We start from the raw sequence: 20,213 nt of genomic DNA on the forward strand, positions 1-20,213 counted from the left end.
TCTAGCTGGTAGCATGGGAGGCACAACAGCTTGCTTGCTGAAATGTGCATAATGGCTGTGAAAATGAGAACCATTTGGTCAGATTGTTTGGAGACGCTCACGGCAAGCTTTTTGGGTTCACTTCCACCAACCAAAACAACCGGGAGGAGGTGTGAACGTTACATTGAGCAGATGGGACGTACCTTGGGAGGTCACAGAAATGACTCTGCATCAGTGAAAAGCTTACAGCTCCAGAGCAGAGCTTCTCAAAGCAGACCTGAGGAGCTTCCATGTCATCTCTGGGTGAGACCCAAAGCCACAGGGACATATGTCAGACAGCTAGGGAGCAAACTGTTCTGACTGCAAGATATTACGTCCAAGTGTGAGTGTTTGTGTGGAAGGGTCTGAGACGGTGAAACTGTACGGAGCCCAGGGAGTGCAAGGTGGAGAAATAAAAAGAGAAGTCCTCGAAAAGCTGTGAAAAAGAAAGCATTAACTAGCTTAACAAATTTCTACTCTTCTTTTGTGACCTGAGTAAATACAAAATAGCTGCTTTTCAAAGATGATGAAGATGTGAATCCCAACTGGACCTACTAGAAAAAATAACCGCACCTTTGATAAATCATGGATTATAGTAATTCACATTTCATTTGCCAGGACCAGGTCTCATTGCAGCAAGACTAGTAGAAATAAACTAAGTTAAATGTTTGACCTGATATAAAAAAAAACAACTCAAGAATAGATTAGAAACTAATTCTGACTTTTTCCAATTTGGAGAGGTTTACGAAGCCATGTCTGAACATTTGGATCTTCAGAGAACAGGGCTAGCTGTGCTACCATTAACCATCGAATTGCTGGAATAGTAATTATGAAAATAAATTTGCAAAATGGAACAAAAATCACGTTGTTTTTTTTTGCTTCGCAGTTTTTGCATTTCGATTAGTATGTTTTTTTTTTTGGTTAGTATCGAAATTGTTCTATTTTGCTTAAATGCAATGGAAACAGTTTTTTCACATGGTGAGTCGCGTGATCTTGAACTGGACCTTACTGCCTTCTAAAAAGATGAAGAAAGAAGAAAAAGATGAAGAAAAAAAGAAGACTGGAAGTAGTTGGAGGATGATGGTGCAGCTTATTTTGATATTTAATGAGAATGAGTATTTTTACATTTAGTTTGCGACCAAACGCACAATGTGCCTAAGCTGTGGCGGAAATATGGATACATCTCATGTTTTTACATCCACTGCTGCTACGTTTTTTTCAGAGTTATTTCAACAAAGTTATTCATATAGAAGTTTACTTGTATTTTAAATATTAGAAGCACCGCAATTGCAAAAATGGGTAATGGAAACGCAGCTGGCGACATCAGGTGGAAAATCTGTCACAGGAGTGTCTAGCTTATCAATTAATCAATCAGCATGAAGACTGTTCATCTAAGAAGTCCCCCCACCACCGTTATCTAACAATAAACAGTTTGAGATCAAGAATCTCTACTTTAAAGGAGGCCATGCCAAAGACACCAGTTGTTTTTGACCATCTTAAACCTTAACACAACCAAGTAAGTTAGTTTTAATAGCCTCCATAAAGACTCAAACTGAGCATGCAAGTGTGGAGGAATCAGACTTTTCTATGACTTTTAAAAAGTTGTGGCTGCTGGTGTAGGACGAACTGATCTACAGTCTGATCTACTGGGATGTTTTAAGCAAGTCAACTTCGTTTTACAGAAAATTGTCCAAATGAATGGAAACAGTCTGTGAGCTGTAATGTGTGGACAGAAATACCTCAATGAGCAGACTAAACCAGGGGCCATTACTGTCAACCAAAGTAACGTCACACTCCAACTCTTCAAAGATAAGAGTCCAGATTTCAGCTAGTTGGGTCAGAACTGGAGTTAAATGAAAGAATAAAACCATGACAAGAATAATGGTGTCTGGACAGTTTTTATAGGAAGGAGGTGCATCTTTCCATGAGGTTGTTGCAGAAGATTCTAGGAGTAAGAACCTCATCAAGTATTCCCTGAAAAAAACGACGTTCATTAGCAAATCTGTTTGAACCTCTGTTTCTGTCTCAGCATCTTGCATTTCCTGGGCTCCATAAAGCGCCGGTGACAAGTGTTTGGAACTGACATGTGTTGCATGAAGCTGAATAAAAAGACCTTATATGTAATCAAGGGTGTTACTGAAGCAGCAGCTGCACGAAACCCTGACTAGAAAACTACCTGAAAAACTGTCTGCCCTACTGTACTTACCCACATCTCTTTCTATAGGACTTTCAGTGCGATACGTGTAAAAGCTGTGTCTCTAAAAACAAAAAGCGTAAAAACGTCAGCACAGTCTGGTAGCATCTGCAAACATATGGAGTTTTTCCAACTGTCAGGAAAAATATGTAAAATATATGTGTTTCATCTCAATCTTTATGAATAGTAACAGTTTTTTTTTTCCTTTCTAAAGTTCTGGTGAAACGATATTTTATCTCTTAATGCCATCAACGTCCCCCACCAATAATGAATGCATTTCATTAAAATATAAACGTTACTTTGCTTCTAACATCTTAGTAATACTTTTGACTGCAACATAAAATTCCTGCCTGTGAATCAAACGAAATCCTGAGCTCCACTGTATATAATATAGTTCCCTCTACCCTCTCTACTGCTCTCACCCATCCATGTGCAACATCAGATATGGTCGTGTTTGACATTTTACAGCCCTGCTGGGCCACCAAATGCACCGAGCAGAAGGAAAATAGGCTGCATCTACAATTAGGGTTTACAGATCAGAGACATATATAAAATATTTACATTTAGAGGCTTTCAAGGGATAAAAAATAAAATGAATTGTAACAAGCCTTGGAGGGTGGATATCAGCGTCTGCCAAGCAAAGTGCTCAAACACGCTTCAGATGAGTTTTTGCTTTGCTTTGTTGACGGTAAATGATTTAGAGGAGTTTTGTGAAATCAGAACATGTCCACACACATTTCTGCACGTTTGACAAACACCCGATCCACGCAGCCGCCATAGATCTGTTGGTCCCCACAATGGTTGAGACCGCTTGACAAACGGAAGCAGCTAGAATGATTCTAATACAATGGCTATTTAAGGTCGATCACAAGATAGAAAACTTATCAGCTGTAAAATCCTCCACATGGTGGGCATCCAGTTAGATTTAAACCAGAATGGGGTGACATTGGCTGCTTCTCAACCCATTTATGGTGCTACAGCACAAATAGCAGACATTTATATCAAGTCTATAACTTCCTTATTCGCATGCACATGCAGCATTAGAAATACAGTAAGACCAGAGTAGTACACAGTTTGAAAAAAAGGTGTAAAAATCCAGTGCGACAGTCATTGAGTTCTTGAGGTCTATGTGATTGTATTTATATAAAAACAGCCAGTGAGATGATCCTGTTTAAAGAGAGGGTCATTTGCCGCTCTCTGTTGCATATTTCAACCCCAAGGAGCCGTGTCAGTAATGCCTCTGAAGAAAAGCAGCCGATTAACGCTGCAATCAAAGCCAATAATTGATTCAAGGCTGATGAGTGTTTTTTTTTTTTACTCTATTTTAAAAAGACATTAAAATTCACCCACATTCACATTGAAAGTGAGGGGAGTCCCACTCAGGTTCATGTGGAAACGGCTGCTTGGCTCCTCGCTAAGGAGAGAGATCATTTCACCGACCATTTAACAAAAGAAGCTTCCTTGATTTCCCAAACATTGCCGGAGTGTGCCACAACACTTCCTCCCACGGTAGTCTACAAGCCCTTTTTTTGAAAGGGAGAGAGGGTTCATGTTTGGGAAAACAAAGATGACAATAGGACAATAAACAACAGACAGGAACACAGCTTCATCATAATAATTGAAAAATAGTTTACAAGTTACAGCAAAGAGTAGAAAAGTCGCTCTAAAGATGCAACATCTTCCTAGAACCCCGACAAGAGAAAAGAAAAGGAGAGGCTAAACATGCCCCGCTGTACACAACACAAAAGACATTCCTTTGTATCACAAAGCTTTTGACTCTTAGATACAAAAAGCAGAACTCGGACTAGCCAGCACCAGAAACATTCTATCGTCGTCTTCATCTGCGTGCGCGCACAATCGGCATCACACGTCCAAAAGTTTCTCCACACGACGTGGCTAAACTCCACGCTTATCAAGGCACATTCAAGACTCCTTCAAATATACTTTGAAGGAGATCCCCGAAACACAAACTTCTCTTTTCATTGATAGCAACACCTGGACTGGCAGCCTGAAAACCCCCCAAAAAGCCATACAGATGGCTAACAGAAACCTGGCTCAAGCTCACCATCACATGACTTCTACTCCACAGGGCGCCACCTGCTGTTACATCAGCAGAAAGCAGGAATCGCTGTGTAAGAAGGCAGATAAAGGTGGCTCAGGCGGTGGCTGGTTAATCAGCAGCCACAGAGCTAAGAGGGACCTTCAAGCCCCTTCGCCACACACAGACTGAACAACATGAATGCCATTTTGAGAGTATACAGGTTGGAATACTAGTACACACTGATACTGCTTAGATATACTGCACCACGGCTTATTCTGTAGAATATACTGACCCATATGCAGATGATACAGGGTATGTAAGGGGTCAGCTTCTCATCATGTACAAGGGGTGTCGTTTAAAGATCAGCTATATAAACCAGGACTCCATATAAAACCGTCAACACATAAGGTGCCACCACTGCACACAATTACACAAGACACAGAATCAGAGTCCATCGTTACCTAAGGAGAGATGATTATTAGCCTCCAGAAAGATTTATAGATAGAGCACTGTATATAAATAAGTCAGGTCAAATGCTGTTACTGTAGGTATCATCAAAAAAAACAAACAAATTCTGCAAGCTTTTCCTTAAACAAAGTTGACCATTTAAGATCTCCTACATGTTAAAACACATTGATTTGATGATTTCATATTAAAGACCCCAAAGGTGCTGCAATCATGGCTAAGAGTGGCTGTTCTTACATGTTTGAAAAGCAGGAAAACAAGCTGTTTTTTTATGAAAACACATATTTTATTATCTGTGGAGCTTTTGACTGTTTCACATGGTCTCCATCAAACATTTAAGCGATCTGTTAAAGTTTAAATTGTGAATTGAAGCTTATATTTATAACAGCCTGGGGATGAGATGATTCTGAGATTACAAACATACAACTGACATTTTTAAAATACTTAAGGAGCCATAGGCACCTTCATCAGTTGCTTTAAAAGAATTGAGATTTAGAGATTTATTATTCCAACTAATTCACTGAATTCTGAGGAAAACTTTTAATTAGAAAACAATCTAAGTCATTATTTGAAAATGTGCCACAGATTAGCTGGCCAAAATTGGCAAAAGGAAAATCAGCCCCAGCAGATATTCGATTGTAGCAGCCATTCATGTTTGCTATTTTAAATGAAATAAATCCAATCAACTACTGATTTGGCAGTGATCTAACAAAGCGTTTTGTGGCTAGTCATTATATTGCTGGGTTTGTACCAAAGAGTCCTTTCAAGAAGTTTTAACTGCAGTGGATATTATTATCTAACAGTGTTATTATTTTAAATTTTGTAATTTAGGTTGTTTTTAATTTTTTTAAATAGTCAAAAATAGCATTAGTATCATATTCATAAATGGATGAATATAAGAATTATCCTCTATGGAGCACTATTTGTTCAATTAATGGTAGTCCAAACCAATTTGAGAACTATTCATCATACTAAATCTACATTTTGTCTAATATTGTTCATTTCCTTAAATATTTGAAATCAAATATTGAGAGAAATGCAATTATTCCCGGTTAGCTGTATTTGAAAGTGGGCAGAACATTTTAGATTTCAAGTTATATACTATAGTTGTTCCTTTCCACTGTCGCCTCAAGTTTTCTAACAACGGACAGCTACAAAGTTAACAACTCAATGCGTATCCTAAGAAGGAAATTGCTTCCAAATGGTGTAATGAACCACATTTAGCTGCAATCAATTATATTAATCAGTCGACCATTAATTAATCTTTAATGTCGATAGTCTAGTAAGTCCATGTGTAGTTTTAATCTCTTTTAAAGTCTCCTCAGATAATATGTTTATTGAATTTGTGCTGAATAGACTGTTGCATTATCAAGTTATGGTTATTATTTATTTTTAAGTAATAACTTTTTTACAAACTGGTAAAATTCAATGTTAACCTAAATCCCCAAAGTAATAATTACAATATTGGTAACATGTTCACATTATTGGCTTTATTGCTTTAAAAAAAAGCATTCCATTAATCTGCTCAAATCATGTTTTTCATGTTATCCATCCTACTAAATACTTAAGGATGAAAACATTGTGCCTAAGATGAAAATCTCAGGAATAAATAAGCAATAAAACATTTGATTTTTCTCTCTGATTTAAGATGTTTTTCTTGTGCCTGATGCACTCCAGTGCCCACACATTTGACAGGAATAACCCGATAGCTCTGAACTCCAGTAAACCTTCAACCTGTGTGCAAAATGTTTTAAACAAACGTCTTTTACCACAGTAGCATGATCTTATAGTCAGAAAACAAAAGCCTGATTAAGAAATAATTATTCACTTAAAAAAAAAACAACAAAAAAAACTAGTTATTGGCAACCCTAACTCTAATATCTTTGTTTTGCTAATTATGAAGCATTTAATTTCCTACTTTAAATGGTGAGAATATAAGAAGTCTCCACCAGGATTTTAATGCAACACTTTTTTTTTCAGGTTGTGATCTTTTGTTTGAGTGAAAAAGGCCCACAGCATGATGGATTCTACTGAATAGTAGTACGGCCATGCAGACTAATTTCCTCCATGCACACAGCCTATTAAGTCATTCTGACTGAACAGCAAACTCTGGAGGCTTTTCTACCTGTTCATCTCTGCTGAAAGTTCAATCCCTCCTGGTACGACTGCAGCTAAACTAGACTAAAGCTTCCAACTCATCTTGATTCATTAACTATTGTAGATAAAGTAGGTTTAAACAGTAGAAATGTTCTGGGAGCCACTTCCTAGATATGTTCACCTCTTTCCCTTATTGAGAATTGTCCTTTTCTGCTTCCCATTAAATAAGTATATTCAGTAAGATCCTTCTTTGACATTATCATTTTGAAATGCAATAAGTGATACAATTACTCATCTTCACATATGTGTCAAAGGCGCCGTGATTTCAGGCAGCAGTCGTCACTAACTTGTGTCCGGACACTCGGCAGACTTGAGACAGGGTGTTTTTATTTTCATGTTCTCTTAAGCAATATAACAATATGTACAAAATGGAATCGATGCGATCTGAGGGAGAAACAGTACTGCGTGGATATCTATAGCACCTCTGTTTCTCCCCCGCCGTGGCCACAGCACCAGGATCCCCGACCTCAGCAGGCCAGGAGCCTCTGAAAGCACCGTCAGGCTGGAGCAGTGTCTGTGCAGTTGTTTTTTTTTTTGACGAATATCACTCTCGGCACTGTGAAGCATATCCGGCTATTTCAGGATAAAATCCCAGAGTTCCTTGAGAAGTCTGACAAAAACAGCTGCAAAACTCTGAGTTTTATTTGGATCTAGAATAAACAGCATTGAATTTGCTTATTTAAGCCAAATCTTGTACAATATTAAATATTTAGGAAAAAGATCTTGTAAATTAGCTGCCTGGAAATGCGCCACTTTGTTTTTCCGGCTTTGCCAGCAACTCTGAGAACTGCAGGGATTGGTTCCTGGAGCCTCGACTGTAGCTGATGCCAAGTTTTTCCAAACACAAATGGAGAAAAACACAAAAGCACCATAGTGATGGAAAGAAATCAGTGGGAAGTACATTGAACAATAATTACAAAATGAGAAAAAACAAACAAAACTCAGCTGTAACTTAAACATCCATGAACCTAGATGGGATTTGAGCGAACCTGGCGACACCTTGGGAAAAGGTGATCAATCCCAGGCAGCTTTGCCCGGACGTCCTTCACGTTCCCTCACTCATGCATGGAATCCAACACAAACAGACTTCAAATAATCTGGAAATAAAACATGGACTCAACTGTGGGTTTTGGATATATCAGCAGAACAGTGGGAGCATGAAGGAACACATGCAGGTCGCACTTAAAGGAAAAGAGCACAAGAGGCTGAGATAGTAATAAGTTTCCTCCTACAGCCTCATTAGAAGAACATGAAAATAAAATGAATAAACAGTTTTTATATATTTGTATGCATATACATATGAAAAAATAGTCAAAGAAAAACATCCTAAGTTCTTTCTTAAGCTTTGAATTTAAATCTTTTTTTCTGAAACTATATAAATCTGTCCTTTTTTTTTTTTTAAACAAGTTCACATTGTACAAGGGTGGATGAGCTTTGAAATAACCTAAATGTAACAACAGAAGAATAATGATCAACATTAAGGCTGAACAGAGACTTTTCTTATAACCTGTCTTCCTAAAAAAGGATCCAGATGAACTGCTCGATCTATCTGCTTAAAAAACAAAACAAGAAAAACAAGCAAAAAAAGAACAAGCTTAGAGGATACACAAGAAATCCGTATATACAGAAACAACAAAAAAAGGACAGAAGTAAGAGCTACGGCCTGCAGAGGTGGAAGTACTGAATGCTAAAGTAGCAATGGTGAGTTTATCAGCTGGTGTTGGTTTATAATAACTGGTGTGAAAATGGCTGGCGGAAGTGCAAACTAACATTACAGCATGCATTTAAACAAATAGGCTCGCCACATAACAGAAGAAACAGAGAAAAAGTAAGGACAAACTGCCTCGTCTTTTCCTCAACACCTCTGTCTTTGAATCACAACACTGTAATAAAGCCGGCTGCTGCCCTTACATTCCCTTTGAGGCAAAAACAGAAGCTGGAATTCAAATAAAAACTTTTCGAATGAAAAAGGAAGTTTCTTCATTTACAATCTGAAGGGTTAAGGTTAAACTGTAGTTTGGTTTACATGGAGCAAAGTGAGAAAGTAGTGCAGTGCATGGTAAACAACAGACAAGTAATTGGATGCTGGTCATTTCACCGCCTTGTCATTTTGTATTTAGGTTGCTTCTGCCTATAAGATGGAAAAATTGATGTTTTACTGAGCTACTACTTCAGTCAGAAACCGCAAAATCTGTCATTTTTAGAGAACTTAAGTGCTTCATATTTGCATCAGCAACAAGCTTTAGTATGGGCATTTCGGCTGCATGAAGTAAAATGTTTGTCATCAGAACATGTCCAAGGTTAATTTAACCTGTAGGAGTGAGAGAGAGCAAGAATTTGAGCACATAACAGGAAGGCTAAACATTACGCCACCGTTTGTTTGGTTCTTCAGCCTCTGTCCATCATGAAAATGTTGGCTTTCTAGAAATGGCAGGGTTGAGGCCCTTATTCGTTAGGTGAATGATTCTCAATAGTAAAAGTACCCTCTATGTTGCTTTGGTTGTTTTTGATCATAATTAAAATAAACTATGACACAGATTTACAAAGCAAATGCATGCTTTGTAACAGTGATTTAGAGGCAATGGATACCAAGAGCCAAAAATATCAATTATGCAAAGATCATTGTTGCACCGACCTTTTGGTGAAAAGAGGAAATTGTAATGAACTCCTGTGAAGTGGACTAAACAGGACGGGAACAAGTGCTGGTGGTTAGTGATGTCAGATTAGGAAACAATAACTAACCCAGTTTTAGTCTCTCAGTCCCAGGAAAGAAAACCAGGGAGATTTCAAAACTGTTATATGCTGACTGAACACATCTCATGTAGAATAAAGGATGTTGTATCGAACAGTAATTGATTTAAAGAGATCAGTTTTCAAAGCTAGAAAAAACAGCAGCCAGATTGAATTTTAAAGTCTCAGGCGATGGACACAGTTTCCTAACTTAAGTTCCAACTTAAGCAGATTTTCAGTCACTTTTTCAAACGTTCAACATTGGTGATTTCACTGTCTGCATAAAAAAAGACAAAAAATAAAATTGAATCCCACATATAATGTAAACTGATAAACCTTTTATGACAAAATACAACAAACTAAAAAACTCCAAGTGCTTTTTGTGCAACATTTTTAAAGTGACCAATCAGAATGATTAAGAGAAAATAACTAAAGTTCCTGTTTTAAAAATCTGAGATCTATTTCTCTAAGGAATAAAAAATTATTAATATAAAATTAAGATGTGAAATATTAAGACGAAAAGCTAAATGTTAATAATTGTTCACAATCTGCTCTCTCTCACACCCACCTCCAATTCCACTGTAAGCAGCAGAGATGTCCAAATTAAAATTTTCAAGAACTAATAGCACCAACTAATAACTTAATAATTTGCAGCAGAATTTGGATCAGTTCATCTTATTTGATGTGTCCAATAAATGCAACAAATTTTACTTTTAAAAAGGATGTATCTTATAGTTATAAGGTTTGATTAGGGGTCATATTTTCAGAGTTAATTGGGTCAAACAGGGTTTAGAAGCTAATAAAAAAAAGAAGACAGCTATTTTAAAACTTCACATCACAATGACCAATTAAATAATACAAGATTGGAGCATTTTTTTTTTAATCAAACATCTCTACTAGTCATCAAAATACCCAACTACTGACAGAATTAATCTGATAAGTGGTGAATGTTTTTGTTTTTTTTACAGGAGCAAAATGGCAACATATGGCAGAGTAAATAGCAAAGAGGTGAAATGATCCAGTCTCCACATTTCCCTTCACTTCTTCAAGAAACAAGAATGGCTGTATGCAGCTATGTCGTTTTTGTATTTTTTTGCTATTTAAATTTCATTCATAAGAGCTAGGTTCAGAAGAAACTGAGCTTACATTGCGGTAGAAATCAGTTTGTCTATTAAAATTAGTGCAACGCTTTTGGTTTTCAGCCCTCCTGTCTTTAGCTTACAGATAACAGAGATGCACCCTTGTGGCACATGTAAACAAAGTTTCCTTTTTCAGCAGTTTGCTTTGGAAAACAGCTAAATGAACACAAGGAGGTTGGTTTCTTATCTCTGCATGTGCTTAAAACATGTTGCTCTTTCCAGGGTGTGACTCAAAGAGCTAGAAGAGAGCTGTGTTCAAATATGTTTTGTTTAACATTTTCAGTTTGATCCCCATTGAAATAAGTGAAGGAGCAACATGCTTAAAACAAAAGCGTAAACATGGCACAGCAACAAAAGCCCCAAAAATTAAAAAAGAACATGACAGAAGAAGAGAGAAGCTGCTGTTGAGGTTAACATAAACCCAACGTTTAAGCTACTGGTTCTTTATCTTTCTGCAGAATCACATCCCTGAATAAATGGAGGGAACAGACTTGATTAAGCAGGTTAATGTTATCTTCAAATGGGATGTAGTCCATCTGCTTTCCCGGACTGGAAGTTTGCATTGATTATTCACCTTGCTTGACTTTCACTTCCTTCTCTTTCCCGCCTTTCATCCAGTTCCATGACGGCCCCTCGGAGCCCAGAAGGAACAGGACTGATTGATCTCAGAAATGTCCAGAAATGAAACAAACCAAGTTAAAGAATTGAAGGAGGAACAAAAAAAAAGTTCCTTTTTTGGATGAAAAAGAAAGTCTCCCATTAATCTTTTTACCAAAACGCAAAAACGCTGCTTCTCAGACAAGACTTTCCATTAAAAACCAGAGCTGTACAAAACATAGAAAGATGCAACACTGAACCCAACATGAAAAGATCTATTTTACACCGTTTAGCTGCACTGGGGTTTCCCATTCTCTGGGAATGTTGGGAATGATGGAGGCAGTATTAGGAGTCCTGGACAGCACTGTGAAAAAAACAACCCTTTGTTTTTGGCCATCCTTCATTTGCCTCTGCTGCTGGAAGGGATTCGCTAACGTGAAAGAGGGGCCGGAGCTTGACGGATAGTTGCGATTCTGAGCCGCAGAAAGACCAAGTGCATGCAAAACGAAGCCCCCTCCCTCTACGTTTCTCTGGCCGACAGCTGCGGTGCCTGCTGGTGCTGCGATGCACTGGCCGGGTGGGATCAGTCGGTGAATCTCTGACAGGCTTTCTTCCAGCGGCAGGCGGTGCACCACATGTCACGGTTTTCCATCCCGTAGACCTTACGGCACTTCTTCCCCTCGCCACGCACTTTCCGGCTGTGAGGGAGAAAAAAGGAACCAACAATAAAGGTCATGCTGTAGTAAATCAGGGAGTTAAGCTCCACCGTGCTAATGTGCAAAGAAATGTTCCCTCCATGCAGCAAAGCTGACTCTCTGATGGGCTTCTTTGGCAGAAAATGTGATCAGATTACCTGGTTTCCGACTTTTTGTTTTAGGTTATATCAGAGATGTGTTTCCCTTTGCATAGTAAATCTTTAAACACAGCAAGTGGCGTTAGATAAAGAATAAGCAATGAGGTTCTGGTACCTGAGGGCAGTGGTCGCTCTCGGAGGGGATGAAAGGACGGAGATGGTCTGGGATCGCTGTTCTCCGAACACCTGGTTTTCAGTGGGAGAAACCTGGAAAGAGTGAACAGAAGCTTGTCAATCAAAACATTAACAATAAATCCCCCAAAATTGATTTATTGGCAAAATCACCAGTGCCAACCCTCTAAAATAGACAATACTAAAGCTTTTTAGTCCTTAAGGAACTTTAAGTAATCCATGATTTCATCCCTGGGGAACGAATGGGATGTGACACAAAGGGCGGTTCCTTCGGGTTTGTTTTTTTTGCTGTTCTTTGAAATGGGAAAAACAGGAAACAATGGCTTCTAAGTGTGGTGGATGTTTGTTAACCCTTGTTAGACAGAAAAGCCTCGAAGAATACGGACACTCATCTAAACCTGCTGAGAACTGGAACTGAGAGAAACAAGGTTGGACAAGAACCCAAGCTATTATGATATTAGCTATTTAATTTAACTTTTCAATATTTCATTATTTTTAATGTTTTTCAATTTCCCTTTGAGATGAATATAGTTTTTTTTTATTGAATTTGAATTAACTTTGTCACTCAGGGAAATAGAGGAGGGGCCAATGGAGGTAAATAGATCAATGTTGCAAAAAACAACAACATTATTTTGGGTAATCAACTCTAAATATCATCTATTGTAAATCTGGTGCAGTCTAACTGAATGTTAAGGAGGGAAGCTGGGAGAAAGATTTGTTGTGTCGTCACATCACAGATGTAAATGTGCAGAGTTCATTAACCTGAGAGGCTGCTGCTCAAAGTTTAAGTGACTCTGGAGAAATTAAGCTCAACATGGAATCAGCGAAACAAAGGAGGGATAAAGGACAGTAGAGACTCTGTGGGTCCTTTTATTTATTCCACAGAGCCTGGGAAACCTACTATACAGCATAACATCACAAGTCCTTAGAGATACCAGAAAGTTCTTGAGAGTGTGATGACCTTTGCCAAAAAACTGACTCATCATGCGGTCAGTCAGCACTGCAACATCATGGTCCAAAACTTATCACATATCAACATAAAAATAGGTCACAAGACATAAAAACACCCATCTCCCATGACCAACTCTGTCATCGGACCTAAATCCTGCATAAAACTGAAAAAGAAGAGCAGAACAGGGGAGAACCCAGGATGATGTAGAGAGATTTGTGTTAGGGGAAGGGTAAACGATCTCTCCAACCTCGGACCTTTACGGCATCAGGAAAAAAACAATAACAGGGGTTAATAGTGTTGATTAGTGCAATGAAACATTTCCTGTTTTTTTTTTTCTTCTTAACTTCTCTTCCTCATCTTAGTGAGCTGTAGCTTCTCTGTTTGTAAATATAGAAATCCAGTACGAGGACTGGGGCATTTGAACTGTAAATGTAAAATAAATCTCTGACACACCTAAAAATATTGCATCTCACTAAATGTTGCATCAGGGCAGCCTTATTACAAATCATGCAGACTTGTACACAGTGCCAAAGTATTATGAAGCTGCAAATGTTCAAACTACAGCTTCAATAAGTGTGGTACACTTGATTTACTCTTAAATTAAATGTTAGTAAATCATTTTTATTGCTACTGCAGCAAAAAAATCTATTCATTTTTGGACATCTCAAGGGTGACAAATTAAAATTCCTTCTTTTCTAGACTTTACAAGATTTATATATCATCAGCTTTTGAGTCATTATGGAAATGTATGCATAAAACATTCCCTAAATTGTCTTTCATTGACTGTTTTGGTCCCTCCCCATGCATGCGGACACTGCTGAAGTGGTATCACCTTGTTTACTTGTTGTTGTTTTGCATCTCAACAGTTGGTTATTAATGTCATGATCTGCCCTGATAGCTAATCTTAATTGTTCATTTCTCTCACCTGCCTAATTATTAGTATAGTATTAGTGTCTGTCTTGTCTCCTGATCGTGTCCTGGCTTCTAGCTGGAGACCAGTTTAAAGCTCTGCAGTTATCCTGGTACCATGTCTTGTCTCTGTCCCTCAACCGCTGAGCCCGCCTGTCTGCATCTGTGCGTTTCTGACTGAGCTCGCTGCTGGATGCATGGAACTCTGAACATGCCTTCACGCTCTGTAGGTTCCTGGAACCCTGGATCTGTCTGTTCCTGTGTGGATCGGAACCCCTGACTGGGCTGTGGACTTCTGGATTCCAGAACTGTTCCCGCCTGACCAGTATCCCTGACCTGGCTCCCTGACTTATCAATAAAAAAAAAATAAAAAAAAAGGAAGTTACACTTTATTTGACACTAATCCAAACTCTGTTCAAGAACCCTTAGGTGTTGTTTAAAACCCAAATGTAAAATGACCCACTAGGCAAAAAACATGACACAATAATCCTTATCGATTAATAATTGAAAACCTAAACAATTCAAAAAACAGAGAAACATTTTCTGAAGTTACAGAGATTTATGTATTTATGCATTCCAAATATTTTCCTATCCTCGTCCTGTGTAGGATCCCCGACCTACTTAGTGGAGGGTGTGAATAAATCTGGAGGTCTGTATATGTAAACGAATGTCACATTCCCTCACCGTGTTCCCTGTGAAAGTGACTGGAGGCGACTGCCAGGAGATGCTGAAGCTGTTGGTGGGAGTGAAACTGGTGGAGGACGAGTTACTGCTGCTGGAGGGAATGGACACTGGAGCCGTGGCCTAAAGGAGGACATTCAAACAGCACAGAGGACGCTGAGCATTGATCTCTTTAAATCATAAAGAGGCGACTTGAAAGTCTAAATCTCCTTTCACATTTGTTCTATTGTGTTATGTTTCCCTGATTTTTGTAGGATCCGCTACAGCTGCTGGAGTATTTGTTGAAAACAGGGAACCCAAACAGAGCTGTGCCCTTTCATGGATCTTTCCAACACAGCCTAAGCCGTTTGTAAGCCTATAGGTGAGCTTGCGAAGAGACTTGAGCGCTCACCTGGTAGGCGTGGTCCGAGTGGATGAGGTAGAGAGCGCTTGGCGCGGAGCGGCTGAGCGGGGTGTTGCCACCTGCGTGAGGCTCCTTAGAGTCGGAGGGATGTGAGGGTCGGTGGGACTCCGGCTGATGGCTGAGGGGCTGTAGAGGCGACGGCGGAGGGGGCGGAGGGGACAGGACGGAGGAGGACACAGGGGACAGGCTGCTCAGCCCGTCAGCAACTGAATCCGTATTGAGCTTGATTTCTGTATAGTAGAAGTCCTCCTCGCCGTCGCTGCAGTCCGAGTCACAGTTACGCCTACATGAATGACGTATAAAGAAGGAGAATGTTTAAAAACTTTAAAAAAGGTGTTTCTATGACAGAAAATAAGCAAGAATGGAATTTCATAATCCACAAGCTTCGCATTAAAATAATTTATAGGATTAAATGGAGAATTTATCCTTCAGGTTTATTCCCTGGCTTCTCAGAAAATAGAGGGAATTCATAGTATGCCAGACCACAAACCACAGACTACTTAGGTCACTGGGAGTAATGGAGGGCAGGTGGTTCCCTAAAGCGTGCAAATGTTGTCATACCCCAGATGGATGGTGCGAATGTGTCTCTGAATTCCTGCAGTGGTGCTCAACACTTTGCCGCAGTTCTTCCACAGGCACTTGAACATGACCTTCATGGAGTTCTGCAGAAAACAAACAACAGATGAGTTCAGATCAGATAACCTGGATGCAAAGACTGCCCTTTTTTATGTTTAGATTAAAAAAAAAAGTATCACGAAGAAGTAAATTATTGCATCTGTCATTATAACAGCTTGAATAAAAAACGTTGAACAGTTTAAGTTTGATTGTTATGATTATTCAGTTTAGGTTTGAACTATTAAAGCTGATAAACCAGGACTAAAGCTGAGTCAGATAAATAAAACCCTAATCTCTGCGCCTCTATAAAGCATCCACAATTTCTTCTATATTAAGACCAAAACGCTAAAAAGAAGAGAAAAAATAGGGCTCCTTATTACAGCCTGGGTTTTTCTGGGTGTCTTAATATTTTTACCAAACTGTGATCAAATCTTTGAGTCTTTTCGTCTCATTGCTCATCATTAAACCTGTTGCTTAGCTCGGTTCTTTCTGTGAAAACGTGTTTGTCTTCCTCTCTTCTGGTACATAGAATGGCTTCCATGGTGTTTTCTCTGCCCAAACATGGGGGCAGCATGTATAATAGTAGCTTCCCCATTGTTTAAGTTACACAGAGTCTGTGAGCAGCTGCAACAACAATAAAAAAACACTTTGAACTAGTGATTAATAGGGGGCTCTGTTCATCAGGCAGAGAATTTCCCTTTACTGGCTTGATCTTTATGTGCTGATTATTCCAGGGCATCACACATTAATCATTCCACCATGACAGCAACTAAAAAAAAATAAAAATAAAAACAAAATGCAGCAACATCTGCTGTGCAGGCAGCCCTGCCTTCGAGTCTGTTATAGTCTGTGTGGTTTTAATTAGACCTGGATTATGTGTTTTGCTAATGTGTTTATTGAAACAAAACAACCCATGATGATCTAAAGATATTGGTTCTCTGGTTTCTAAATAATCTAAATTGGCCATATGGAAATCAATATTAATAAGGGCTGCATAGGATTAGGGGACATAAAAGTAGCTTTAAACAAACTAAAGCCACATTTTTCCACCAACCCCTCTCCACAGGTCAGCCTCTCAGTGACTGTCATCTAAATCATTTTGAGCAATAAGGGCGAATCTGATGCAAATCCAGAGAATGTTAATCCTCCAAATTATTTATTTTTCTGTGCACATGATACTTTGGCTACAATAAATTACTGATGCGGTTCACCACTTCTGTTAGCAATAAAGATGTGTTTCTGCTGGAGTCTCCAAAAACCACCAAAGAGGAACACAGATTTTTTTAACCAAACCAAAATGCTTGCAAAGACTCCTCCTTCTGTGTTGATGCTGACGTATTTTTAAAACAAACCGTTTGTCTTCCTTTCTGGGATAAATTCAACTTGTTTTTGATGCTATCGTTAAAAACATACAATCATTTGACGTAAAACCCATAAAAAGAAGTACGGCCAGATGAGCTTCTTTATTGTGCAAACATTTGTCTCTCATATGTTTAACAATTCATATCTAAGTTTATTTACAAAGTAGTCTGTTTTATATGTAAAAAATTTTACTTTTCATTGTTATAATTATCAGAAAACAACATTTTCACTTGGATCTTACAGAAATTATTGTCAATTTAGCTCAAAAAAGGAAATTTGGAGAGATCGACCTAAACATAAGATTTCTCTTTATGCAGATGATATATAACTCTTTATTTAAAGCCTTCTGGTTTAACCTGCTTTGGATAAATGTGACCACAGTGAAGATGTTTGGTCATAATGTACAGGGAAATGTTTCTTTTTATTTATTATTTTTGGATTTCAGAGAAACTCTCCATATAAACAATTATGGCTAAAGCCTAGATAAAAGACTTGGGAGGAAGGTGGTTTCACAAGTTGGCCAGTTAAAGGGTAATTTTCAAACATAGCTTCTCTTTTCAATTTTACCTTTCCAAGGATCAGAAGTTTTTATTAATAACTTTTTCTTCTATCTCTTTGGAACTGAAACAGGCTTCACTACAAAGTAACCAAACATCTCAGATCTATTAGAGAAGAATATGGGAATTTCTGAGATGACAATGACAATAAGATACCCCTGTTAGAAAGCACATTTTATTGATTTGTCAAAAAAATAAATCTTGAAATGTAATTAAAGAATCAGCTAATGATATAAGATTGTGTACACATTTTTTTAAATTAACAGAATATTGAATTTATGTCCTTATTTTTTCCTCTTCACTGTACATGTGACTTATTTGATGGCATTAGAGCTGGATTCAGTCAAGGACATTTCCATTGGTTTCTTATTAGGTGTTTCCCTCTCAGTCTATGGACAACAACAATATTCATTTAACAACAGATTTCCTCCTAAATGCTGCTTAATGTTTTCATGAAGTTAAGCTGGACACAATTCACCCAGTTCTCTGCAATCTTTCGTTCATCTGCTGTAATTACATCACCCTTTCCCTGAAAGACTGTTTATTGTTTTCCGGCAGTAAGGAAAAAGCCCCTCAGAGTTTTCCCCCTTGCTCTCCTGTCAGTCAAACTTTTGTTAAAGAGTCTGATTTCATTTTGACAAGATGTTTTTTTCCCTCCACTTTATATCAGAAATGCAAGCACACGGCAATCATCTGTCTCCCAAGCATTGTTTTGTCTTGACAACAAAAGCCTGTTTCTGTGTTACAGAGTGTGCGCTCCTAAAGAAACTCTTCACAGTTAATTAAACAGGGGGCTTCAAACGGTATTGTGCTGCTGAGGGAGAACGACCACAGGAGGTGCACGGCACGCAGATCATCTGCTGTGAAGCCTTGCCACTGCATAAACTACAGTGCTGTATAGAAGATTCCTTCTGTTGATGTTTTTCAGTCATGCTGGAAGGTTTCATAACCTCCAACAAATTTTATATTAAAGGTTACCTGAGTAAATACAAAAAAAAAACATTTAAAGTGATGATTTTTATTTATTTTTCCCTCCAAACTAGCCTGGACTTACCTGAATTGTTAACATTTACTTGGGTAATTTTTTCTGAAATTAAATCAGTTTGATGATCAAAGACCTTTCAGTGGAACAAAAAGAGTAAAAAGCTGAAGAAACCTGTAGGAGGCAAAACACATTTCACAGCTCTCTATATTTTTTTCTATAGAGTAAGTTTGTTTCTTTGCCCTTTTCTTCCTCTATGGTTTAATTCCGGCAAATTAGACTTAAAATTTTAGACTTTATTTGTCATTTTGTTTACACAAGTGTAAAACAAAAAGAAATTTCGTTTGGAACAGCTCATTTTTTAAAAGTGCAGCCTAGAAAAATAGTAAAAAAAAAATGTAAATATATAAAAACAGTACCAGTAATATAAACATATGACTCTAAATGTACAGTTGTAACGTATTTTTTAATATAATGATAAAATAGAAGAATATACAATAAAATAACCCATTTTACAAAACATTCAGCAGTCATTTAATTACTGTTTAATTTTCAATCTGAAACCTTCATCTTCCACTTTTCCACTTCTAAAACTTTTTTTTCCCACTTCTCACTGAGACCCCCTTTACTTCACTGCAAAAATGAGGCCAAACCTAAACGGATATTTAGAGAAGTAAAGCCGGGATGATCTTTTGTGTTCCGCCGATATTGAAAATCATGGACAGTTCTGAGGGGCGACTAAGAGGGAGAGGAGTAATTATAAAGATTGGATGTCTGGGGAGGACGAGCATCAAGAGGTAAACAAAAACTGGAGAAAAGACGTGAGAGAAGAGGAGAGGATGAAGGAAAGGAGGAAGGAGAAACGAGGGAAGAGACGGATGATGATGACATGAAAGTGGAACAGAAGCACAGATAAGAGGGGAGAACACAACACGATGAGTATCTGAAACATAATGAGTGACGGTGAGCTGTCAGGATGAGGGGGAAATGAGAAACAGTAAGATGATGGGTGATGATGGGGGCATTGTGTTTTACCTTAGCCCCCTCCCGCCAAAGTGTAGATCAGAATCAGACTGAATAATAACTGCTGTGCTGAGAAGCAGAACCAAACAGCTGATGTCCATTTGGCAGCATGAAACAGTTTCTGCTCCTTTGTCTTTTGCTAGATCAACAATAATGGCTTAAAATTAAAAGTATCAGTTTTCTCTTTACTTCTGCCCTCCATCTGGACTCTGCTGTCACCCACACCTGAGCTGTTCGTCCAAAAGAAAAGCTGTTTAATTCAACTTCTACACCAAATTAATCTCAAAATCAGGCTAAACACAAAACCACTAAAGCCTTATACCAGTAATAAAGCATGGTGGCAGAGGGGTTATGATTTGGCTTGTTTTACAGCCACTTAACCTGAGGAGCTTATAAAGTAGAT

The 20,213-nt window shown here is 38.3% G+C and overlaps 1 protein-coding gene across 2 annotated transcripts in view; it reads right to left on the minus strand.

Moving 5' to 3' along the window:
- Positions 1-8,268: 8,268 nt before the first annotated feature.
- The window catches only part of znf704 (zinc finger protein 704), a 69,510-nt gene continuing 57,565 nt past the window's right edge, over positions 8,269-20,213 (minus strand). Inside the window, exons 5-9 of one of the 2 annotated variants that reach the window (XM_015379625.1) lie at positions 15,833-15,933; positions 15,260-15,554; positions 14,872-14,991; positions 12,310-12,401; positions 8,269-12,039 (exon numbers count right to left, since the gene is read on the minus strand). In XM_015379625.1, the coding sequence (XP_015235111.1) occupies positions 11,925-12,039; positions 12,310-12,401; positions 14,872-14,991; positions 15,260-15,554; positions 15,833-15,933 (723 nt within the window). In that variant the 3' untranslated portion in view covers positions 8,269-11,924. The remainder of the gene's footprint in view (positions 12,040-12,309; positions 12,402-14,871; positions 14,992-15,259; positions 15,555-15,832; positions 15,934-20,213) is intronic. The other variant, XM_015379626.1, reaches the window with a different exon arrangement.

This window comes from Cyprinodon variegatus, unplaced genomic scaffold, assembly GCF_000732505.1.
Source record: "Cyprinodon variegatus isolate N-32 unplaced genomic scaffold, C_variegatus-1.0 Scaffold196, whole genome shotgun sequence".
Taxonomy (NCBI): domain Eukaryota; kingdom Metazoa; phylum Chordata; class Actinopteri; order Cyprinodontiformes; family Cyprinodontidae; genus Cyprinodon; species Cyprinodon variegatus.